Source organism: Centrocercus urophasianus, unplaced genomic scaffold (assembly GCF_019232065.1).
Source record: "Centrocercus urophasianus isolate 14NV4802_14NV808 unplaced genomic scaffold, USGS_Curo_1.0 seq_41, whole genome shotgun sequence".
In the NCBI taxonomy this organism is placed as follows: domain Eukaryota; kingdom Metazoa; phylum Chordata; class Aves; order Galliformes; family Phasianidae; genus Centrocercus; species Centrocercus urophasianus.
Window position 1 is genome coordinate 1839355 of NW_024884989.1, and position 25673 is coordinate 1865027.

Consider the following 25673-nt stretch of genomic DNA (forward strand, 5'->3'; position numbering starts at 1 on the left):
GGAAAAAGGAGGGGAGTGCAAGTAAACTGGGAAATAAAAGTGATATAAGAAGTTGAAAATGAAAAAGGAGAAGGATGCTGCCCAGCTAAGAATGAGACAGAGATTCAAGGAAAATAGGAGGAACAGAGCCCTGCCATAAATAGCAGCATAGCTCTGCCACTGGACAGCCATAATAAAACTGGCATTTGTTGCACAACAAAGGCTGGAGAACATGAAAAAATTCCCACTCTGTTTGTGCAAATAAATAGGACATATTCTACTACGCTCTGTTTTCCTTACACCACCTTACTGCAGTAACAAACTACTTCCTATAACAACCGCAAGTGGGTCGGACTCCAAGCAGCAGCTCTTCCAAGGCTGGGCAGCACTGCTGCTCCCATCCCTTCCACCCACAGCCCTTATTTTCGCTAATGAGCTGGAAACATTACAGAGTGGTTTTTAAAAGGCTACATCATGCAGCCACCAGCACTGAGGGGCTGGGATTAGTGAGTGACGTGGGGAATGATGAGTTGTAATGATGGGAAGAGGTGAGCTGTGAGTGGCACAAGGAGCTGCCCGGGCAGAGGCATTCCTACAGGCACAGCCACGCTTCCAGGAACCAGGAATGTAGGTCACACTTCAGGAACTGGTACCCAGAATGCGTGGAGGCCCAAAGGGCTCTGGTGCTGCTGATATCTGCATGAAGCAGGCCCTGCAGTGATGCTACAGCCCCAGAGCCAGTGTTGCTCCTGTGGGTCTGGCATCAGACAGGAGATGGCTTGCAGCTCCTCTTTGACCCATGATGGAAAAGCAGAGGAGGCGTGCAGAAGAATTGCACAGACATAAAGAAACCTGGGTGTGACAGCCCTCATGTTCACTTCTTTCATCCCTAGGTGGATACAGGAGTGATTTAATTGCAGCCTAGAAGTACAAGTATGAGGATGAGAATTCAAAATGTGATATATAAGAACGGCTTCTGCTTGTTGCAGCTCTTCCCTCACCTTTGCCACCCTGAATCTTGTCCCAGTGCTCTAAATGAGGCTCCCATCTTTATGGCCAGCACGGTATCTGAACCAGATTAACCAGCCGATATCTATATCTCAACAGTTGCTTCTGACAATGCAGCAGGGATACGCCCAGAGGGTCTGAGGTCTTTGTGCACCAAAGCAGGTATTCCTGGCTGATTACATAAAGGAGCCTTTCCTTGGAGTGAGCAAAGAATCCTCCTCTTGGCAGCTCATGCATGGGCACCTGGCAAAACAAATGGCTGCTCTGCTCAGAGTGCATCTCTGTATGACCTAACCTGACTTGCTCAGCCACTCAGTCCACCCTCCTACTGCTATGAGAAACTCAGGAAAATGGACTGGATTGGATCCCACCTCTAACTTTGAATGTTGGAAGGGACCAAAGGCCGCTCAGCCTCCCAGGAGCACCAGCAGGTCTGTCCTGTCCAGGTAGGTCAGCAACAAGAGGGTAAAGCATGCAGAAACAAAAGGGTCTGCCCCATCAAGGCTGTCAGGGAGCTCACGATCAACAGGTCACCTACCAGCCCATCTGCTGGAGACAGCATCTCTGCTAAGCCCGTGCAGACATCTCTCCAGTGCATGGTAGATCCTGTCCTCCGTGCACGTGGTGTGCTGCATTTTAATTCATCTCCTAAGGAAAGAGAAGGAAGAAGGTTAGAGCTTAGCTGAGAGCATGGTGACACTTCTGTAGTGCGCACAAGATGCTCCTGGTAAAATGTCCTGCTGTTACTGCCTCCTGGCACCTTTTCCAACCCCAAAGCCAATGACATTCACCCTTTGTTGTCCTCTCCCAGTCCCTCCCAGTCATGGCAAAGAAAAGGAGTTGCACACATCCATGACCAATCGTGAGGCTGTAGGACCAAGGCACCCAGCTCAACCCATCTGCTGCCTCATTGCTTCCACCTGTGGCACAGATGGAGTCTTGCTTACATGTTTGTGGGTTAGCCTCCATCAGAGATAGCATTGCAGGAGCTTACAGTTGCAGCACCTTGCAGGGGAAAAGCAATGGCAGCCTTCAAGATTCCATTGCTTGCATTATGCGTGGATCATCCTTGGTGCCTCCAGCACTGTCCCCTTGCTGCTGTGCAGCCAACGTGGACAGGATGCCGTGTGGCCCTGTGGCAATGCTGGAAAATACCAATGGGACCTCAGCCCCAGCATCTACAGGCATTGTGAAACTCTGGACTGTGTGCCTGGCTGTGCCCTTTCACAAAGTGCTGCTGTCTCAGCTCTCCCCACGGCTCAGGTGCCAGCCCAGACCTCAGATAGACTGGACTGGGGACATGAGGATTTTATCCCACCCACTCCAAACACTGGGACATCAGGAAATCAAAAGCCATTTAACCAGAACCTCTCCTCAGATCTGCTCCACCTCTGAGCAAAGAGGTGCCCAGGGCAGAGAATCCCTCATCCCCTGCAGTGCCAGCCCTGCCTTCGCCAGAGACCTCGGGACAGTCACCTCTCTGCTCCCAGCACACAGAGAAAGGCTCTTGCCTTTTGGTTACAGGTGGCACAAGCACATGAAAATATTCCAGGAGAAGGAAATAAAACTTGCCAATATTACAAAAGACACCTGTCAATGAGACCTTTGCTGTCAGCCTGGCCAGGACAGTCATACATTTCCCAAAACTACCCCAAAATGTTTGATTTCTTCTATTCGGTCAACACTCGATGCTCAGCGGACACTTCCCCACCAGCAGGAGCAAAAACTGAGGGATCTCAGCAGAGGGGTCCCTCCGTCTGCCCAGTGCTGGCTGCTAATAAACAGCCCCTAATTGCCATCAATCCCTCATAAAGTCCCCCCCAGGGCTGAGGCTCTGGTTCCAACACTCACCATCCCTCAGCTCCGAGCAGGTGAAAGTGAAGCCATCTGGAAGCACTGACCTGCATGGGAGATCTCTCCTTTGCCCTAAGAAGGCTCCCGTGCTCCTGCCCCACCTGCCACTGCCACGCTTTGTTCTTACATCTTCTAAAGTTTAGCACATCCACAGTGTGAGGAACGCCCGCGAAGCGCCCTGCTGCTGTGCTGGGGACTGACTGAGAGCGGAGCTGCACAGCACCTTACTCATGGCTTGTGGTGCAAGCAGTGACTAAGAGCACGGCGTGACTCACCAGCACCGTTCCAACACCCGGCTCACAGAAATACACCTCCTGCACGTCAGCTTGCTCCAGAGCACAGCTCGGCTCTCGGAGGGGAAGGGTGATGAGGTGAGCCCTGTGCCAGACCAGCTGCCCCTTCCCAACGCCTCAGCACAGAGCAGGCAGGGAACATAAGGGTGAAAGATGACAAAGATTTTATCGTTGTGTTCTAAACCAGAGAAAACACAGAGCCTTTGTTTTCTTTTCCCTGGTGTGCTACGGACCACACAAGGATTCAACCCAACGGGTGCTTACAGAGGCATCTTTCATGGGAGAGCGCTGCGTGTTCACCGCAAGCAAGAGGGAACTTTTCAACCTCTTCTGCTGTTTATTCCCCAAACTCTCCCTTCCTTTCCACCCACACTGGGCAAAATGACACAAGGCAAGGGACAGTTCTGGATGTAATCGGACTTCCCACAGAGCTGGGAAGAAACCAGGGTTAAGGTCAAGGGTTCAGATCGATGGGAGGGTGGGTAGGCATTGATTGAAAAAAAAAACAAAAAACAGACAGAAATCTGTCCTCTCCCTCCCTCCAGCCAGACTCCCAGCAGCAGAGCTGTTAGATCTTGACCCTCCCTGCAGGCTGGCTGGTGCGAGGTGCTTGGAAGGGATGGCACAGACACTGCAGGGTGAAGCTGTGGTCACGTTTGCAGCACGCCAAGGGGGCCCCAAAACCCTCATCACCAAGACTGATGGCTGCCTGGCTCACATCTAAGCAGAGCAGCATGTTGCAGAAGCCGTGGGTTTCCCTGCCTTCTTGCCCCTTGCTCACAGCTTGGACCCCAACATCAACTATGGGACTTCAAGTCCTGGATGTCCCTAAGACAAGATTGCTTTCTCTTCTCCAGTAGTAACAGTGCACACTGTGAAAGCAGCCTCCCAGCACTGGGAAAGCTGTCATCACCACTTAGAGAGAGAAGTCAATGCTTGGAAACATCAAGTAGCTTTTCTGCTGTCCAACTGTGCGAGTTGTGGCACAGCTGGGAGGAGAAGGCAAACCTTCAGCTCTCCAGGCACATTCTTTATCCTCATAAAGTCCTCATGCTACATCAGCAGTCAGAAGGGGTTGGAATTCTTCACAGCACAGCTAGACCTCATCCACTTGGAGCCCTCTCTGCCTCCCATCATGCAATCCATACATATGGCTGCTTAGCAGAGGCAAGCATCTGCCCCTCAGTGCCCATGGAAACATCTCCTCCTCCACCACTGCCCCAGTGGAGGTGGCAGGAGGAACTAACACAGACCAAGAGCAGAACCAGGAATCACAGCATGGATCTGGGCACAGGACCTCACAACAAAAGTACAGTTGGCTCTGTCAGCCTTGCATCACACCAGCAACATTACTGCTGTGACAACACTGAAGCCTTCTGGTTTCCTTCAGAACAGAGCATTCTTGCCTCGTGGCTTTGTTTTGGAGAAATGAGCAACAGTTTAAGCAATGCCACAAGCACGGGGCAAAGGATCCTGGGGCGTCTGTGAAATTGTCCCAGCAACCCAAATGGATGCAGAGGTTGAGTTTGCTTCCTCTGTGTGTCACAGTTAAAAAGGTGGGCAGAGCAACACGTTTTTCCTGTTAACCAGCACTGAATAGGTAAGCACTCATCCCTTGGTACAAAGAGGGGATTCACTGATTGCTGTTCTCCTGCTTTCAGGCAGAAAGTTTGCCAAAATCCTGACGTTTTTGAAGCATTTATTTATGGATTCTCCTGCTGGCTTATGAAACTTGAGGCCACAGAGAGCCCTCAGGCACTCCCAGCTCCAAGACACATTTTCCACTCGGTTGACACAGTCTGTGGTAACCCTGCTTGCCTTTGGTGCCTTCAAACCTTTCCTTTTCTCAGCTTTCCAGCTCAGGGTTAGAACAAATGAGACCTGAGGCCCTTGGTGCCCAAGTGCTGCTGCCCCTCTGCATAGAGTCAAGGAGATGAGAGAGGCCACCAGCAGCTCCACGTGGTGGGGACAGGGCAGGTGAGAAGGTGACTTGGGAGGCACACATCTGCTTCTCTGCATGGTGGGGCACCTTTCTGTGTTGAGGTCCACATAAGCCCTAGCTGTCATCCAAAGAACTTCCCTGGTTTCCTTCTACTGTAGTGGAGCCCAGGACACCACTATGAGATGGGAACAGAAGGAGATGCTCAAAGACCAAATCCAGTGTTGGTCTTCCCAAGTGAAGGAGTGAAGAGAATTAAACCATCTTCTGTGGGTACACCAGGCACTGCCTACCCCAGCAGCAAGCAGATTCCTGCCTGCCCACCCCAGTGCTCTCAGAGGCAGCACTGCAGCCAACATCCTGCTGGCTCCCAGCCACCTTCCCAAAGAGGAGAAATGCAGGCAGACATCAAATAAGTCAAGATCTCCCCTTCCAGAACAGCAAATCCCGGCAGTATCTCCTGTGGCTGGAAGTCCTCCACCTTCCTGCAGGGAAAACTGAATTGGGAAGCACAGCCCTGCTCTCCAGAGAAAGCCCCTGGGTACTTTCACAGCCAGATAACTCCCTTTCCTGCCGATTGCTTTGAGGCCGCTGGCCGAGCATCCCAAGCAGGAAACAGGAAGGAAAAACAAGTGCTTGACCCACGGGAGCAGGTCATGAACACACCGCCCAGATCCACGGGCAGTGGCAGCGGGTGGAAGGATGGAAGGACAGATGTGGGTCGCCTTGCAAAGCTGCTGACCCATGGGTTAGCACAAAGAGGGACCTCAGCACTTGGCTTGCTGCTGCAGCAGGGCTTAGGGCACTGGGGATAAAAGCAGCGATTCTGATGAGGATAAAGGAAAAAGGAGCTTGGGCTGATGCTGCAAAAGAAGGAAAAGCACATAATTGGGAATTAAAGCAAATGGATTCTAAGGAGAGCTATTTTTCAGGGCAAGGTCCTCCTACCAGTGCATCAGCAGTGATCTTGGGCAAGGTCATGTGCCCCAGGCAATACTTGCTTGCTGCCTCCCTGGAAGGTGCAACAGGAGCAGAGCAGCACGGGAGCCCTGGGAGCTGCATCCCCACTGCACTGCAGCAGATGGTGCATGCGTGGTTTCTGCTCCACCAACAAAAACATCTGCTTTTCTTAGATTACACTGAGCTCTTGGCTTTAACTATCCTTAGCTTGCAGGATTTTATTGCTACCTCTACACCGTGCACAGGAACCAAAGATAGAAACTCAGAGCCGAGAGCAGGAGCAGCTGGAGGAAGTCTTTGTAGAAATCAGGGCAAAGAGGGGAGGAACCTGCGAGTTTTAAGATTCAAACTTCAACCGTGATGTATTTACAGCTCAGGCGAGCGCCGGTGCATCAAAGAGCAGCAAGATGGAGGTGATAAGATGCTTGTTCAAGCTGCATAAAGGCAGCATATCAGAAGATCCTGGAGGCAACTGGTTTGACAAACATCCTTTTGGGGCGCTTGCAAAGGACAGCGTACCATGCAAACACCCCAGCACCACATTATTTCCTTACAGACCCACAGGTTCCTGTCCTGCTGAGCAAGCACAAAAGCTGCTTTTAGCCCAAGAAGTAACAGCACTTCATGCCTTGGCTGGGATCATGACTGACCTTCGCTCCTTCAGCTGCAAAACCTCACCTCCAGGGAGCCTCCGTAGCAGAGAAGCAAAGTAAGGGCAGAGAAGCCGTGGTACAGGCTGCCCATGGAAGCTGTGGATGCTTCATCCCTGGAAGTGCCCAAGACCAGGCAGCCAGCCCAGAGGGATGGACCTGGGTGGGTTTAAGGTCCCTTCCAACTCAAACCATTCTGTGATGCTATGACATGGAGCAACTTTTCCAAAACCTGACTGATAACACCCAAAGCGAGCCCTTATTGAACCCTGGCACAAAAGAACCAATGACATCAACCACTGATGAGGCCACAGAGGGCAAACACAAGTGAGATCTGCTTGGGTGACAGCAGCCACATCCCTGCAAACCACCCACACACAAACTCACTACATGTTGGCTTGCCCAGAGCACCGCCTCTACTGCTGCCAAGTAAAAGTACTGGTTTGAGAATGAGCCCAAAGACTGACAAAATTGCCTTGGGTTACTTGAGAAGAGGAGAGGGTCCAGAGGAGAGCCACAAAGATGATCAGGGTTCTGGAGCACCTCCCCTACGAGGACAGGCTGAGGGAGCTGGGCTTGTTCAGCATGGAGAAGAGAAGGCTGCAGGCTGAGCTCATTGCAGCCTTCAGTACCTAAAGGGAGCCTACAAACAGGAGGGGAGTCAACTCTTTGAAAGGGTAGATAACAGCAGGACAAGGGGAAATGGTTTGAAGTTGAGGGAGGGAAGATTTAGGTTGGATGTCAGGGGTAAGATCTTCACAGAGAGAATGGTGAGGAGCTGGAACAGCTGCCCAGAGAGGCTGTGAATGCCTCATCCTTGGAGGTGTCCAAGGCCAGGCTGGATGGGGAGCTGGGCAGCCTGGTCTGGTGTTAAATGTGGAGGTTGGTGGCCCTGCGTGTGGCAGGGGTTGGAGATTCATGATCCTTGGGGTCCCTTCCATTCTGTGATTCTGTGAGAAATGCACCCTCTAGAACTGCCCCCTCTCCTCATCCATGAAGCATAGAACTGAACTACTCAGGACAGCCTACAAACATCCATCACACCAAGGTCCCCATGAAGCAAAGAGCTGAATTACTGAGGGCAGGTGACAAATGTGAATCACACCAAGGCCCCCCTGATGCTATCTGCTGTACTTACACATAGTGAAAGACAACCAACAGGCAAGCAAAAAAAAACAACAGGAAAAAGGATGTACTGCTACCCCCTCCCTCTTTTTCAGGGCTGGAAAGGCACACTGAGGGGTGACCAAATGCAATTGGGGCCATTGTTGTGAATACTTGCTGCCATCAGGGTACCAGAGGATGAACCAGAGCAGAAACAGCTTCAAGGAGCAATGCAGACTCAGGGGTTTGGTGCTGAGGAAGTAGGATGCACGAATCAATACACACCAAGGAGAAAAGTCCAGACAGAGTGGTGCACTTGTGATAGAGACATCAAGACTGTGGGTGATTTTGAGACAACCAAAACCACATAAAGATGAAATTGCTGTTGTGTTAAACAAGGAACACAGGAAAACATGGACACATGGAGTGTGCAGAACTACAGCCAGGAATAAGCATTCGTCCATCACTGAGAAACTCCACCTTTGAGGTTTCCAGCTACTGGGATGTATCTCCATTGGAAAGAACAGGACAGTGCTGAGAGAGCCCATCAGCATCGGTAACAGCCCATTTCTGAAGGGCAGTGATGTCCTGCTGAGCCACAAAGGCTCATTTCCACCAGCAGTCATGAGAACTGGAGAGCTTACTAAGACACAGAGCTCACTCCTTGCTCTCACTGTGCCTGAGAACGGGGCTGAATGAGAGACTCCCATCACAGACAGGGGAAGCACCTAACGTGCAACAGTGGTTTCAGAGACCTTTTAATATTAAAGGGCACCTACAGGTAGCTAAGCAGATCTGGACTGGATGAGGCAAACCGCAGACCCAGACATTAAGTGTTTGCAGAACACTTCGGCTTCTTTACAGAAAGGAGTCCAGACCACTTCATCATACAGATTTGCCAAAGGAAACGGCTCTGTGGCAAGGCACAGTCAGGAGCATCTCATAAACCTGCAGCTGGGACACGGCAACCCTAAGCAGCAAACTGCAGGATGGTTCGAGTGCTCCCCGCAGCTGCACGGCCATCACTTTTGCTGCTCTGCTGGCAAAACAGCATATCAGTGTACAGCAAAAGGAAACATCTCTGGTCGGGGGGGGGGGGGTGGTCCCAGACTAGAAAGGCAGCCAAGGGCTGGAGCATCATTCTCACAGGAGATGAGAAAAAGTCACCCAGGAGGAGCAGAAGGAAGGCAAAGAGCCACTTTCCCATCACAAGCAGCTTCTAGTTTTGCATCCAGTCTTCTATCTGCAACAGCAAGCCCATCAAGAAAACATCCCAGATGTCATGAAACAGCCAAAACCTGGAGACAGGATGCATCACATGCCCAGAGCTGGGCAGGGGAGCCGAGGGCAGGGAGGAATTAAGGTCTGGGCAGGGCTGATTTAGTGCTCATGCAAGTTTTCCAGCTCTGCAGCAGCGACGCTTTGCTCCCAGGGAAACGCAGCAAGCTGCGAGGCTGCATTGCCGAAAGGCAAGAGAAGGGAGGGGGAGAAGGGGCGGAGGGGAAGAACCACGAAGCTCCCACACGTGCGGCGTGTGATGTCGGAGCCGGCAGCGCTCAGCATCACGTAGCCCCGAGCGGCAACGCCAAATAAAGAAACGCAGCGCCCTGCCCGTCCCCGTGCATAGAAAGCACAAGCGGTGCAGCCGTGGGAAGCGGCGGACTCGATTTCGGCTCTGCACAGCCGCAGCCCGCTGAGAGGATCGGGCAGGGGACGGGCTGCTGTCTGCTGGTTGGGGAGCAGCATTCTGAGCCTCTGCTGAAGTGGGACAACTGGGCTCGGGGCTGTGGCTGCGGTAATGCAGCTCCCTGCAGCGCAGCTTTGCCCTGCTCGGCCGTCGTTAAGCTCGCCCAGTTCAGGTGATAAGAAGGGAAAGCCGAGAGGAAGCTGAGGAATGCCTAAAACACGTCAGCTCCGTGCCAACGTCTCCCTCTGAGCCATTCGCGATGCTGCAAGGGGAATTATTTAATGGGATTTCCCAAATTCCATCCCTAAGATTACCGTATTAGCAGCCGGGGCTTAAGGCTCACGGGGTGAAGAAGCTGAGAACACCAGGAAAGTAAAATCCGGAAGGGCAAAAAACTGCCATTGCTTTTCATTTCAGACTCAAAGTTGAAGGCTCCAGGGGAAAAAATAAAGATGCTCAGCCCTAATACTTGCACACCTTTTCTGTCTTTGAGCTGACGGAGCCTCAGCCGTGATTCACAGCACTGGGAGCCAGACTGACATTGACAGAACCAAGTCCATTGCCCCAGTGATGCTGGAAATGCTGCCTAGGGTCAAGTTTTCAGTGGGCTGCGGGTTTAACAAGCTAAATCATGGTAGCAGCAATAAAAGGGCTGCAGGAAACTTGGCAAAAAGAATAAAGTAATCAGATAAACTGCTTCAGAGTGAGCCAGCTCCTCAGTGAGTCGGAGTGAACCCCAGCAAAACGCATCTGCACAGAGGGTGCACAAGGAGGGGAGTGGGGGGAAGGGGTCCTCAAGGGCTCAGAATGAAACTTGCCAGCCCATCATTTTGAAACAGCATTCACACTCATCTGACTGCAACTCTGAAAGTAAAAATCGAGCCACAAGTAGATGAAACTTGTAATTTCAGACCAAATAAAACTTTTTCCTCCTCCATGCACGGGTATTTCGGTTCTCACTGCTAAGAGACCCCCACTGAGACAGCTCTCCTGGGCCCAGTCTGACACCAGTTTTCCACAGCACTGGGTAGGGACACCAGCACCCAAACAGGCACCTGCTACCAGAGGTGCTGCTGCGCCCATTCTCCCATCCCAGCAGCCCCAGGCAGCTGCAGCTCCAAGCTCTGATCACACTCCTGCTCTCAATGGCTCACCAGCACCCCTTCTATGGAAACCCTGGCAACATTCAGCTTCTCAGGGCTGGAGCCAGATGCCAACCTCACAAACACAGCCAGGAGAAACATCTCACCCAGGTCAGAGTGGTGAACCTGTGGCATCGCTCCAGGAACGCTTGGAAGAGGAGAGCCGGGCGCTCTGCTCACAGCGCAGTGCTGCAGGTTCTTTGGTTTTATTTATTGTTATTTATTTCATTCTGTTGAATGGAGAAGCTTTTCAACCATTTCCCAGCTGGCTTCCCCACTGGGAAGAGCCAACCAGGACAGCCAGGCCCAATGAACCCCCCAGGTCTCTGTGCTGACCTGCCAGATGGCTGAGAGCAGGAAGGAGCTCGGCTCAGCACAGCAGCACCGGCGGATTGTTTATCTGCTGGTTCCTGTTTTTAGTTTTGTCTCTGTTTTCTTTCTTTGTTCTAAAATTGTGTTGCAATGGCGATACCTGCTCTGAATGGACACACTGCTTTGAAGCAGGAACCAGCTCAATGCTTCGTGTTGTTCGTTTTGTTATCTAATAAAAGAACAGAGACCCCAGCCCTAAAGTTGGCCTTTAACCCTTCAACGTTTAAGTTGAATTTGGAGCAGGGATTAACTCAGGAGTGAACCCAGGCACACAGGAGCCCCAGTGAGAAGGCACAGCCCTGGGCACATGCCATCCTCCCAGACCCAAAGCTGACACTCACCTCTCTTGGGATGAAGCCACCAGCTCCCCATACTGGGAGACCAGTTTGAGTGATGATGGGATTTGTCACCAGCATCAATTCAGGGGAACCAATCCACAGAGTGCCATCGAAATCCTCATTGCAGATGGCATCTACAAAGACATTGCTGGAGCTGGGTGCTCTGGTCCCAGGCAGGAGGTAGGTAGGAGTGGTGATTTCACCAGGAGGATGCTGCCAGCAAAAACCTCTCACTCACGTCACTGGGAGCTCATGGCTTGGGTTCCTTCTCTCACTGAGACACACAGACAGAGGTCCAAGAGGTGACCCATGGAGAGAGGGCTTGAGGGTTTGATGCTCCTTGGGTTTGGTTCCCAGCAGGCCAGAAAAGCCCACCAACCCTCAGGGAGGACCATACTCCTGAAGGATGTGGGACAGCAACACAAGCGGAGCACTCTTGCTTCCTTCATGCTGCCATCCCAGCACTGATGCCCTTGAGCACTTGAGCAGTGTCAGCTGCTTTCCCCTCCTCAGGGTGACCCAGAGGAGAGCCTGGAGCCAATTTGGGGCAGCCTGGCATGGGACAGGCCAGCCACCCCTGACACCAGCAGCAGTCACTGAAGGAGTGAACCCTTGCCAGTTCCAAGCCACAAGCCCGGATGGGAGCAAGCTGTGCTCCAGCTGCAGCTCACGAACACTGGCCAGGCCAGGTACCAAAAGCTGTATTTTTAGCAAGTCAGGGTTGATTCCCCAAAACGGCTCAATTGAACATCTTTTCATGCAGTCCCTGCCTGATTCTGATGACTTTCATCTTGGCTTCTACCCTACAGGTCCTCCAGTTCCACCCTGCACCCTGAGCCAGCCTTCAGCCCCCTCCTGGTATGGGAGCCAACCTCAAACGTGCCCCTTCCCATCACCTTTTGCTCCAGTTCCACCTCTAGACCCAGTCACCACAGCCATCCACTGGAGCACCCAAAATTGGGATGCTGCACCCAAGCCAGCCAGCCCTGTGATGGGCACACCTCTAGTAAGACTCTGGACGCAGCACCCCAGAATCACAGTACTTGGGAATTATTCACTCCCTCAGCACCAGTCTTGTGTGCTACTTACTGCCCTTATTCTCAAATAACTGCTTCAGGGAAGGAAAATGTACTGCTGTCCGTGCAGCAATGGGAACCACAGCCAGTGGGGAAGGCAAAGTGGAACAGAGGAAGGTGGTGGCAGGACACAAGCCCCACCAGGATCCTGCCACCACCTTAAAGCCAATGTGCTTCTCCCTCTGAGAGTTGCATGGAATGCATCTGCTACATTTATCCTTAGCTTTTCCCAGCTTTTCCACCCTTTCCATTTCATCTATGACACTCACAGCTCAGGACACATGCAGGCAGACACTTGGAGGCAAGTTGTGAGAGGTGCTTCAAAGGGCATTTTTAAAAATAATAACAAATGGAAATAACATACGGTTTGGATATGTGAAATAATACTATCTTGGAAATAGATAATACTGATAGAAATAAAAGAGCAGAGGCTCATCAAAGCAAGATCCCTGCTCTGCTGGCTCACAGCTCAGCGCAGACCTTTCGGATTCCCCTTCAGCTCTCCCTGCCTGGCAGTGACCCATTTCCTTTCCCTCTGACCTCCAGGGAAACCCCAAGAGGTCTCTTTTGCTTTTGTCTTCATTGGCACCAAAGAAGTGGGTCTGACAGTTGGAGCTCATGTCTCACCTCTGCCAGACACCAGAGGGATCAGAAGACACAGCAATCTGATCCAGCACCTCCCTGGGAAGTTCCTGTCCCCTTGGCAATGGGCTCCACTCGCCAGACCAGTCAGGAAGGTGTAATGAGCTGACTAATTGGCTAGCTGCAGCAGGAATTAGCAGGCAATTTGCCCCACCAACAAACTGCAGCCAGTGGGACCTTTCTGTAGATAAGCATCGCATCACTACGTTTCTGGGAGGGCAACTCTCAAGTGGGTTAAGTGCAAATTGCTTTTTCTCACAGCTTTTTTTTTTTTTTTTTTTTTTTTTTTTTGACTTTTTGCAGTTATTTCTGACCCCCCTCCCTCAGCTCTTCCCTTACAAAACTCTTTCAAGCAGACACAGTTCTCCACCTCTAAAGGCTGCCATCGTTTTCTCGAGCACAACTGGTGCTGGCCCCACACTGTCCTAGGGTTTGGATTCTGCATCAGCTGAGGCAAACCCTGTAATACTTTGAGAAGAGCCAGCAGACAGGTGAGGAGAGCAGAGGGTGAGCTCCGTGCTTGGCTTTTCCTGCAGCCAGCCTGGTCCCAGGAGCTGCAGCCCTGAAGCAGATGAATCCAGAGCTGAGGGAAGCAGCACAGCCAGCACTGCCCTCAGTGCTGACTGATGAACCTGGCACTGATTCCGACTTCCAACAACTGTCCAGAATCCTTCTTTCTTCAGAGCCCTCAAATATTCACCGTGGTGAATTCACTTTAAGCAGCAATGTGGCCACGCAACCCTCAGAGCATCCCAGTTGCCTGTTTGTAAATGGGATGAAAGTGATGGCAGCATGGAGTGGTACCACAGAGTGCCCGGTGCTGGGCACCACCTACTGGAACCCCTTGAGCTGAGAACAGAGCTGTCTAGTGGTTACAAAAGGAACCGAAAGCCCCCAATAGAAACCAAGAGCCCAATGCCATGGCATGAGTGACCTCTCCGCGCCTCAGTTTCCTCCTTCCTGAGCAGAAGCAAGGCCCTGCTGCAGCACACCCCAGCAGCCCCATCTGGGATTCATTGGCAGAGGAATATGATGGCACTGTGGTCCTTCCATCCCCTTATTTCTAATTCCTGACCTAGTCATCCCAATCCTGTTTCTGACCTTGGCAGGTAGAGCTGCCAAAGCAGGACACACCGAAATGCATAATTAAATGAAAAAAGAAACAGTGATATGTCACAGAGGTTATTTGCAACCCACAAAACCACTTGCCTTAACCAAGATATCCTGCCGCGGGCACCTCAGGAGTGCAGCACCCAGACACCCATCCTCCAGCAGCAAAAAAACGATGGAAAGGGATGAGAACAGCTCACGCAGCAGCAGATGGGAGGAACGGAGCTGTGTGTGAGCAGAGATGTGTTCCCAGCAGCAGCACACGCACCGGAGCTGCACGTCCAAACGCCAGCACCAGAACCAACACAAAGCTTTGGGCAGTTTTTAAAACCCAAATTCCTAAGAAACAAAATACAGAGCTGCCTTGCCCAGACTTTTGCAGCAGCCACTCGGCTCTGTAAATCTAATTAATGAGCAGGGGAAAAAAAAAAGAAGTGTCACTCGTTCGCTAACGACTTCACCAGGGGCTGCCAAATAGACAGATAAAGGATTGAGCTGGGGCCCTATTCCAGCCAAAGGAGCTGGGAACCTGGCAGGGCCCGCAGAAGATTAGAGAGGGGTGAAAGGAAAAAAAAAGGAGGAAAAAAAAAAAAGAAATACCTAAACAGATTAGCATTTTCCAAATGCAAGCATGTAAATCAGCTTACATCAGTATAATGGCACTGTTGTGAGCGCCCGGATCGGCTCTGCTCGTGGCACAGCGGCGCAAAGTCCCGGCTGAGCCGCGCTGTGTTTGGGCTCAGCAATCTCACAGCGCTGCCTCCCTCACCAAACCAGAGGGTTTTGTTTTTACCAGCTTTGTAAATTCTCACAGGAAGCCAATTAGGGGAAAGCTGGGAACAGAGGAAGATTCATAATTGCAATTAAGGCTTCAAAGCACTTATCCCAAGCGAGGCTGTTAAAACTAGAGCTGGGGAAGAAAATGGCTTTGAAACCTTGAGCTTTCAGACACCGCCAGGCTGGAAGTGCTCCCCACTCCCATAGCAGCCCATCCCCCAGCACAGCTCACCCAGCACAGACCCAAGCTCCAGGCAGGCACCTTCTCCCACCTGCCTCCTGCCTTTGGGAACAGAGCTCAGCCCCGTGCACGCAAAACCTTTTCTTCCACCACCATTGGAAGCCTTTGCTTCATCTCTGGTGGTCTCAACTTGTAGGGTTGCTCCCCATCATTGCTGCATCCCCAGCAAGGTCAGAATATCTTTGCAGATTAAGCTGCCCCCTGGGATACAAGAGATCAGCATCCAGTGCTACAGACCAGCGCCCTTCATGTTGTCATAAGTGAAAACATCCTCTGAGAGGGTCAGCAGTGTCAGCAGCGAGCTGGACACCGGCAGGCAGTGGCTAAGCAATCCAAATAGCTGCGTTTATTTGGACTGCTTTGCCTGTTTGCAGTCCCACATCCACCCCAGCAGCTTGGTGTGAACACTGCCTCTGGGCTCAACCACTTCAACTTGGAGTAGAACAGACCAGCCCTACAAGTAGCTCAGCCCTCCACTGGTAGCAGAACTAGATGAGGGCCTTCGGCAGGATGGAAAATGTCAGCAAGCACGTGCAAGCAGGGCTGGACAAACACTTCTAACCAAGACCATGAACATTCTATATCTAGCGTATTTATATACATACATATATATGTAAATACACATGTATACACATATAGGTATGTTCCATAATCTTAGACCCAGGCCAGTCCTTCTGTTGAAAAACTCACGTAGGGAAAGCACAAGTTACAGAAATACCACATCTGCACAGGGACACTTTGGTTGCATACGGGCCCGTGACAAGGCATTGGAACCTTGTCCTCAGTCATCTTCAGCCGTAACATCCCTTAAACACACCCACTGTCCCCAGTGCACTCATCCTGACCCTATAGTTTCATGCTCTCCATCAGCTGCCTCGTGCCACGGCTGAGTTGTGCTCAAGGACTTTGCAGATGTGGCTCAGGGTCCACTGCAGGCCCTGCCCTGTGACCTTGGAAAGTCATCTTTGAATCTGGAAATGCATTGGCTTAGGGTATTTTTGCATAAGATACTTTCCCACTGGTATTCTCACCCTACTGCTGAGTGCACAGGGCTCAGTAACCAAATGAGGTCAAAAAAAATTCCAGCCAAGGCCCCAGCAGTCTCTGCCCTTCCCCAGCATCTGATGGCATCCAAATGAACGCAGCCCAGGTGTGGGTGATCCCTTCCCTGCTGCAGCAGCACGGGGAACAGGGATTAACCCCAACATGCCACGAGCAGGAGACCTCTCAGACAGCATGAGGAGGATAGGGGCTCCCAGGAGAAAGCAGATCCCCAGTGCAGAGGCTGTGCCCCCCGGCCTCTCCCTGTGCACTGAACATCCTTCCTTCCCACCTGAGGTGGAAGCCATGAGTGCTCCCAGAAGCATCCTCCCCCCACTGGCTGGATCTCAGTTCTTGCCCTTCGAGACAGTTTCCAAGAGCAACCTGCACTTCTGCATTTTCTACAGAGATCTTACTTCACCTTCCCGCTCACGCTGCTGCCAAAAGGAGAAGTGCCCTGGAGCCGGGGGAAGTTGTGCCACCATTTCCTATTTGGGACAATGATTTCATGCTCCTGCCACATCCGAGGGCCACACGTGGCAGCCACAACACCGTGCTGTGGGCTGGCAGTGTGCAAAGGGCTCTGGTTTGGGCCAGAGAGTTCCAGGAAACCTAACAGTCGCATTTAAGCAAGTGCAAAGCAAAGCAGGGTGCACGGCTCAGCAGAGGGGAGGAAGCCATGCGCAAAAGCTGCAGCCCAGATCCCAGCAATGACTTCTAGTGCTGCTCCTAAACTGCAGCACACAGGGCTTGGTTGGGCTCATGCAGCCCCCACTGAGAGAAAGCCTCCTTCCATCCCTTCACTCCTGGCTTTCCATTTTCTTGCCCAGCACGTGTTTCAAGGTCAGGAATCACACACCCCAGCCACAGACTTGGGTCTTGCTTTCAATCTGGACAGCAGCTCCAAGGATCACTCCAACAGTTATATACTGTTCTCATTACAGCTGCAGTAACTTGGCTTTCCCCTGGCAACAGCAGAAATGTCATCTTGAAAGGACAACATCTCCCATCTCCCTTCCCATAAGGATCTTGCTAAGCCTCACTACAAGAAGCTTCTTCCTACAGTACAGCCAGAAAGTGTTTAGCATATTGCCTGCTTAAAACCTATTGCTGTAACCTTACCAGTGAAGCACCACCAGATATTTTTAGAGGTAAAGGAATTGCAGCGCATTAATTAGCAGCAAGGCACAGGCTGACAGTCACAAGGTCATAACAGAACATCCATAATTTACACCTCATTGGGAGTTACTGAGAAAACAGGACATGCAGGAGCCAACACGAGGTGGGATGACTTGAAAGGCTCTGGGCACCCAGGATCCCATCTGCCCAAAACAAACAGCAGAAACATCCAGAGTGGATTGAGCAGGACAACTGGTGTTCAATGCATCGTGCTTGTTCGTAAGCACAACTGTTCTGTTAGATGTCCTTTCTGCTAGAGTGGTTTTCACCCTCTTCCCTGAGCACCACGGCCCACCAGCAGCCCTGCTGGCATCCCCATGAAGGCTCTTTCCAACACAGTGAATGAGGAAAGTCCTTTACACCACGAATACATTTGTGAATCTGCTGTACAACCAATGACATTTCAAGGCAAGGAATACCAGACAGAAGTCAGCATCTTGTTTCTTACATCAAGGTGTTAAAGGCTGGTGACTTCATGGTTATCAACCAGTCAAAAAGCAATGGAATTCAAGGCATGAAGCAAGGCAACTGAGCAACAAACTGGTCTGGAGACTTTAGAGAATCCACATCCACTCCACTCTGGGTCCAACCCAGAGATAGGATTCATCTCCTGCAACTTTACCTATACAAAAACGAGGTGAATTTCTAAGCAGGCCAACAGCTATGGACAGACAGAGCACCTAACACAGCAGCCAGCTCATCCCATCCCATCCCACCCATCTGGATTGAACGCCTCCAGGAGCAGCCAGCAGACTTAGTGACTTTAGAGGCCCCAGTTTTCAGCCAGGCATCCTCGTGCAAGACAGCTCCCATTCTTATCCCCCAAAGCTGCTTCCCACATGCAAAGCAGGAATAACAACACTTCCTTCCTTGCCCAGCAGTTGCATGACCAAACGTTTCAGAGCCTGCAACAAGCTCAGATAGTGCAATAATGGAAACATGGACATTGCAATACACTCAGCTTAGATTACACTTCTTTCACCCTCAGACTTGATTCATAACAAACAAAAGCAGAAGTCAACATTTCTGCAAACTTCGTCCACTTGAGATCTCCAGGCCTCTGGGGAGGAGTGCTGGAAGGAGCAGCTCGTGGGTCAGTAAGTCACTGACCCAAGGAATCCTTACAAGCATGCCACTTGGCTGTCTGCTTTTACAGCAGAGACCTTTGAAAACAAAGTGTGTGCTTTGATAAGGTCAATTTCATGGAGCCATTCACAGATGATACGCATTAGTACGTGTACAGAAGTCAACCACAGCAAAATTCTAGTGACTTCAGAGTGAAACCACCATTTTCTGCTGGTAATGAGCTTCTCATTCTCATCACAGTGTTACTGACAAGCCTCCAGCTCCAGGGAGCTGCAGCAAGAGATCATTTCCATGCTATGGAGCAGACAAAAGTATCCTCCTAAGCCTGAGCAGAGATACCAAGGCAAAGCAGGCTGCTGAGTATGGAGTTGGAGCTGGAAGTGAGTTGAGTTTGCAGCCAGGCTCTACCAGAGGCCACACCTGGCTGCATGCAGAGGAACACGCTGCTTCCAGCTGCATGGAGACACAGATACCCAAACCTGCATGGCCTCAGAGGTGGCAGGGCTGATGGCATTGCGAGCAGCTTCTGGGCAATTCTCAGCTATTTCAGAGAAAGATGATCTCAGAAGCAAAGTGATGAGCAGCTGTCCTGATTTGAATCACAGAATCACAGTTACAGGAGATGAAAGGGACCCCTGGAGACCTCCCAGTCCCCCTGGCAAAGCAAGTTGTGCACTTCAGAAGGAAGTAAAATCTGAAAGGATTTTAAATATCTCCAGAGAAGGAGGCTCCAGTACCTCTCTGGACAGCCTGTCCCGATGCTTTTGCCATCTTCCACATAAGAAGCACGGCCCGCTGTCACCCTCATTTGCAGGGGATACCATCAGATTCATGGATCCCCCGAGGAACCCCCCCAAATGTTTTCAGAATTTGGCCCTGGGCAGTCAGAGCTGCAATGGGAGGAAGCGAGAGAAAAGTAGTCCCAGCAATGTTCAGTAAGAGCAATGTGGAAACTGCAATCCAGCCAATCCATGCAGGCATGGGGTGAAAACAAAGCAGAACTTTTGTCCACCTCTGTGGTCTCACGGGAGCTGATGGGAGACACAAGAACAGCAGCCGCTCGTGGGCTGGTACCCATGGGTAGCTAATTGCAGCAGGGCGATACAGCCACCCTCCTTAACCTTGAGCAGACCAGCAGCAGTTTTTGGAAGCCAGGGGACCTCCCAGAGACATAAATTCAGCAGAAATCGAGTGACTGTAGCATTTTGCAGCTGGACGTGGACTCAGACAATCAGATGCTTACTGCTTCCACATTCAGCCTGCATTTTGGAGTAACTGCATTTCCTTGAGAAATAGAAATAGCATTGATGCATTGCAGACTCACGCAAGCTGAAGACACGAATTATTCTGGGTCTTTCTACAAGCAAGAGATTTCCTCACTGCAATGTCAGCCATGCCAATGTCAATGTTATGGTGGTGGCTTGGAGACCAGGGTCAGCATCAGACCCCAACAGCAATGCTGATGGGAAACCAAAGCCAGCACAGGGTGAGTGTCCCACACAGAGCTGTCTGCAGTGCTCCCCACCGACTGCCCAGCCTGCAAGCTGAGACTTCCTCACCAGTTGTGTTTAAAATGCTCTTTTCTGCAGTCACCGCTTCTCAGGACAGGATCTAGTGTTCTCTTGACAAACAGACAGCAGGGGAATTCCACTCGCTGCCCCTTTAAAGCCACGATGCGAGAAATAAGAATCTCTAAATTAGTCCCACCAAGCCATCACTGAGAAGAGCTGCGATGGTGCCTCCTTTCTTTCTCCAAAAAGACATTTCTCTTTTTGCTCATGGAGGTCCTTTCAACCAGAGATGCTTTAACCATTGGCAAGACATTGCCTTGGCAAGCTCAAAGCGTGGCCTGCACCTTTCATATCTCAATTTTAGCTCCTGTGCCACAATGCTCTTAAACTGCTCAAGTACCAGGCTGCAGGAAAGAGGCACAGGGAAGAATGTATCCCCCTGCTAAGGTTTGATTTGAGTCTACTACTTTTTGCAGTGATTTCTGAAGGAAACTGTAAAAGTCCTATTCTTGGAGCAAGAATAATAGAATCATTTAGGTGTGACGAGATCTCTAAGGTCGCGCTGAAAGACAAGCTTCAAACTGAAGGACGGGGAGAAAACACATTGCTGCTGGGAGCAAAGAAATGGGATGAATGATCATAAAACAGCTGCTGGAAAGAGGAAGAGAATTAGCAATGCCATCCATGTCATCAAGGGCAGAATGAGCAGAGACTCGCACCGAGTGGAAGTGGCAGAGCGGTCCATGCCCCAAAGCCAAGGACCATCCTCAGCCCTCCTGTCCTGCTGCCTTGCCCACCCTCAGCTGGATGAGTGGCCAGCAGTGGGAAGTGCATGGATTTCACCATTGTGAAGTATATCTTCACACCAAACTGTAACTTCTAAAAAAAAAATGCAACAAATGAGAAGAAAAAAAAAAAGAAAGAAATCCCAGCCTTACTCTGTTCTTCCTTCTCTCTTTGCTCCATCAACACTTTCCTCACCTTCCAGAGCACCAGACCAAAGCTGGCAGGTTTTGGTAGCTTGAGGCTCTCTCTGGCCAGGAGCGCAGAGCCACGCTGACCTCTCCTCCTGCCAAAGGCAGCCCTGCCACCAGCAGCATCTGCATCTCCCTAGCATCCAGACCTGCTCCTAGTCAGTCTTTGAGGGGTGCAGAGGCATCAGCACGCCCAGCCCCATCCATAACCACACAAAGGACTGCGTGGGCTGGACAAAACTCAGCCAGTGTCAGAAAAGCCTCTGTTTTTCTCATCAAAAATCAGCAGAAATGACACACATCTGATCTGAGTAAGAAAAGACCAGTTAGGCATACTCACTTTTCAGAGAGGAAACGTGCTTGTTCCTGGCATCGATTATGAAAACCCCTCACCACATGATGCAAGAGTTAATTTTAGCTTCTATCAGCCTTTATCAAGAGAGCAAAGGTTGAAGTTTCACCCAACACCACAGCTGATGACAGGCAGAGCCAAGTGAAGCCCCAGCGAGAGGCAGGTTGGAGATAGCACTGGGCTCTGGCACAGCCCAGCTGGCTCTGCCGTCAGCACAGCAGGAAAGGGAGAACTTGGCAGAGAAGTGGCAGATCAGGTGGTTCCTCCCAATGTTCCCCAGGCTGACTTCAGCCCAGGGGAGTGGATCACAACCTCTGGGAGGCCTCCAAAAGTCAGTCAGTGGGCCAAAGGGGACAAGTCTCCAGGTATTTCCACGTTCAGCAGGGAGAATCTCCCAAGGACATGCAGCTATGTCTTCTTCTTGGGAGGGAGCCCAGCACTGAGCATCTCTGGGCATGGATCTCAACTCGTGGGCTTCCCAGGGCAGCCGCTGGGTACATGGGGCTCCTTTGGACATGACCCTCAGGAAAGCACCACATTTTTACAGTGGAAAGTCACACATGTGTGCACTAGTGTTAGGATGGCATCAAACGAGTACAAGCAATGATACCATGATGTAACAAAGAAAATCCCATTGGCTCTTCTTCATTCCACCAACACAGCACTTTCTTCTGCCTCTCCAAACTCTCCCTAAGACTTCTCGTTTCTCTCACAGGAACACGTCTTGCTTCTCCCTGCTCTGCTACACTGCTTCACTATTTCTTGGGCTTCCCTTTCATGCATTTTTTTGATGCTGCAAAACCATCCATCATCTCTGGTGGGGCCATGGACCACCCTCGTGCCCCAGCTGAGCAGAGGAGCGCAGAGCCCACCCACCCAAGGGTCCCTTTGTGTGCAGACTCCAACCTCTGCCCCTCACAGCCTTTCCTCCAATCCTCTCAGGATGAAGGGCAATAAGAGCCCACACTATTTCCTTTCAGCCTATTCAGAAAAACAAGTTTACATGTGAGATTTCCATTGGCTCCACCTCTGCCTGATTACTCCAGCTGTGAAACAAAGCAAGTGAGAGACAAAGCACTGCACACAGGCAGCGTGATCATTCCAGAGGGCTTTATGTGAGCCTTATGCCAAGCCCACTAAATAGATTAACTTACAGCATAAACAAGCAAGTAAATCTTTCCCCCAAAGCCCCGTGTGTCCAAAGGAAGCTTTAGAAGTTACTTCCTGCCATTGTGGAGGCCCTGCTGGGAACCCAGAAGTATTTTCAGTCCCTGGCATGGTTGCCCAAAAACTTCAGTTCCCTTCCAGCACCACTGATGGCAACTCCACAGAACACAGATGATAGTGAGAATGGTTTTGGCTGCTCCTCATCACACTTAGGCCAACAGCAAGTGAGGTGGTGACTGACACCCACTCCCAAAGCCCACCAAGGGCCTGGGGCCGCTTTGGGCAGAAGGGTTGGTACAGCCCTAACCAGCTCTCGTGCACAGGAGAAGACACCAAACCCTTCCAGTGTGTCACAGGAGCAAAGGATGCAGCAGACACAACCTGAGCTCCTTCCAGTCCTCGGCTCCTCCTGTGATGAGCAGTGCCTTCATCCCAACTCATCACCAAGAGCCAAGTCTGCAGGAACTAAGTTGCACCAGGGGATGTTCAGATCGGATATTAGTAACAATTTATTCTCAGAAAGAGTGGTGATGCAGTGGCACAGCTGCACAGGGCGGTGGGGTGTCACCATCCCTGGAGGTGTTCAATCACCGTGGAGACGTGGCACTGAGGGATGTGGTTGGTGGGGATGGGTTGATGGTCGGACTAGATGATCTTTGTGGTCTTTTCCAATCCAGCACTGCAAGCCAGCAGCTCAGGGACCACCATGAACAAGGTCCACAGGCTCCAGGTGAGCTGCATACCCAGCAAAAACAGACTTGGACTCCTGCAGCCATTTCTTGTTTCTGCCTGAGTTCATAAAGGATTATGCACTGTTCAGCATTCAGACCAGAACAATCCCAGAGTAATTTGCACCTGAAGAGCAGTCTGGTGAGAACATCAAGCTGATTATGTTTGCTTGCCATCCAGCTGATCAATGCAATGAGGCAAACATCAAACAGGAGCCTCTTTGGTGAGCAGGATCCATGCCCAGGAAAGGCAGCAACAGCAGCAGCAGCAGCAGCGTAACCCAGGCAGGGCATCGTTCAGTCACACACAAAGGACCCACAGCCAAGTGCCACCGTAGCTTCTTTGCACAGCCCCACGTGCACCAATGTGCAAAGTTTATCAACACAAAGGCACCGAGAACAAAGAAACATTTGTCAAGTTTCACGTGGAGAGACTGCCAAAAACAGCGAGAAAAGGGAAATGCCACCTGAAAGGATGACTGTTGGTTTGCAGAGAAGCCTCAGAGCTGAGGAGGTTTAAATAGACACAGAGCGATGGGGGAAGCAGCTGAAAGGGGAAGCGCTTCATCCTTATTTCAGACCAAACAAGAATGGGCCGTGTGGAAGGGGTGAAAAACTCCTTTGCAAGTTTGAGACAGCACAGTCCTTCCTAAGTGAGCCTGCCCATGCAGCACTGCGTTTCAACACTGACACAGCTTTAATGCTAAGGCTGCCTACTGGGTATTTCAACTGCTCTGATGTTACAGCACAAAACAACTCTAACAAAAAAAAGAAAGGAGACGCTGCAGCACTGGTGGGGAAGGTCACAAGACCAGGCTCAGAGCTGACACTGTGACCACAGCAGGACAACGCTCCTGCATGCTCCGCGTTCCCAGGCGTCCTCATCACATGTGCTGCTCACTTCTGCTTCTAGCCACCCCAAACAAGGACAAGCAGCATCTCAGGAGCTGCTCTCACTTCAAGCACGGTGGGAATTTGGGGCAATAAAATGAGGCATTTGAGGAAAAACCAAGCTCTCTTCCTACCAAACAGGACATCAGTGATCATCACAGCACCGCAGGAAACATCACTGAGAGAGCATTTTCTAATTCCGCTTTTAACTCCGCCGTGGGGTGAGCGTTCACATCTGTCAGCCAAAAACATCTGCAGCACTTTCCACTGCCCAGCACAGCTGGGAGGCAGCTCTGGAGCCCGCTCAGCACCCAGGGGCTGCCCGCCCCCATTCCGGGAACAGCACAGTGCAGGTGGGAGCACTGAGCCACGCAGCTGCTGGTCAGACTCTGACTGCTGGGCTCCTTCTTACCAGCAGCACACTGGAAGCCGGGCGAGCTCTCAGATGTGGCAGGTGAAGCACAGCTAAATACAGCAGTCAGACTTGCGAGGGGAGCACATGTGAGCAGAAAGCACAACACCGCGCTGCGCTGCTCCTGGCAGGAGAGCATCCTGCAGCACTGTGCTGCCTTCTCCTCCTGCTTCACATCTGCACAGGCAGCCAAGCATCCCCTGCAGCACAGAGCACAGCAGGGAGCAGATCACCCAGCCATGAGCTGAGGTGGCTTTTCTGCTTTTCTTCTTCAATGGCAGAGCTCGAAATCAGAGATGAAGTCTGAAGGAGCTCAGCCTGTCCACTCATGTATTCCAGATGCACGCGCTGCAATCACGGCTTGCCAAACAGGATACAAGCCGTAAGAAAATAAAGCATTTTATCTTCAAGCTTTTCCAAGAGGGTATTAGAAACAATGGGGAGGAAATACAAAATTAACACTAGAGAAGAGCAATTGGCAGAGCCCCTCGTGAGCCTGTTCTTCATTACAAGGCTGCTTATTCAGTAGCTTTCATTAGGAAAATCTCATCTCAGAGCCATTCCCAACAGTGTCCCTATTTCCTAATTAAGCTTCACCAAACAGCCACGTCTTTTAGCTACCGCACAGCACACAATCACAACAATTACCATTTCATCACGCTCTGGCTGCTGAAAGCCCTGCAATTAAAGCATCCGAGGAGTCGTACAGACATTTCACTGGGGAGACAAATTCTCACATGGCGTTAATTGGCAGCAAAAAGCACGATCCTACAGAGGGGAAGGCTGTTTTAGGGGGGATTTTGGTCTCTGTGCTGAGAAATGCACTGGGAGCTGTAGCTTCTCCCCAGGTTCCCAGCCTGGGTGCTGTGCAGGTCCTGGCCGCAGCCTCGTGGGCATCAGCAGCTCCACAACCAGCTGTGCCTTCAAGGAGGGCAAAGATGTACACAGAGCAGGACAGACACAGTGCTGGGTGGGGTTGTCAGGTCACCTGGAGACCTCCAGAGATGATCTGTGGTGGGTTGGGACCTCACAAGGAAGTGGCTGGCAATGGAGTGGTGGTAGATGTCCACACAGCAGGTCCAGTCCCACAGTACTGAGCCTCTTAAGGAAGCAGAAAGGGAGAGGAGAGGAGAGGAGAGGAGAGGAGAGGAGAGGAGAGG

General features: G+C 51.2%; 1 protein-coding gene across 4 annotated transcripts in view; it reads right to left on the reverse strand.

Annotated features, from left to right (window-relative positions):
* Nucleotides 1-21390, reverse strand: part of PIK3R5 (phosphoinositide-3-kinase regulatory subunit 5) — a 41930-nt gene extending 20540 nt beyond the window's left edge. For 2 of the 4 annotated variants that reach the window (XM_042833428.1, XM_042833426.1), the window contains exons 1-2: nucleotides 2889-3020; nucleotides 1526-1635 (exon numbers count right to left, since the gene is read on the reverse strand). In XM_042833428.1, the coding sequence (XP_042689362.1) occupies nucleotides 1526-1622 (97 nt within the window). In that variant the 5' untranslated portion in view covers nucleotides 1623-1635; nucleotides 2889-3020. Of the gene's footprint in view, nucleotides 1-1525; nucleotides 1636-2888; nucleotides 3022-21303 lie in introns of those variants that run through there. The other 2 variants (XM_042833427.1, XM_042833429.1) reach the window with 2 other exon arrangements.
* Nucleotides 21391-25673: the final 4283 nt, after the last annotated feature.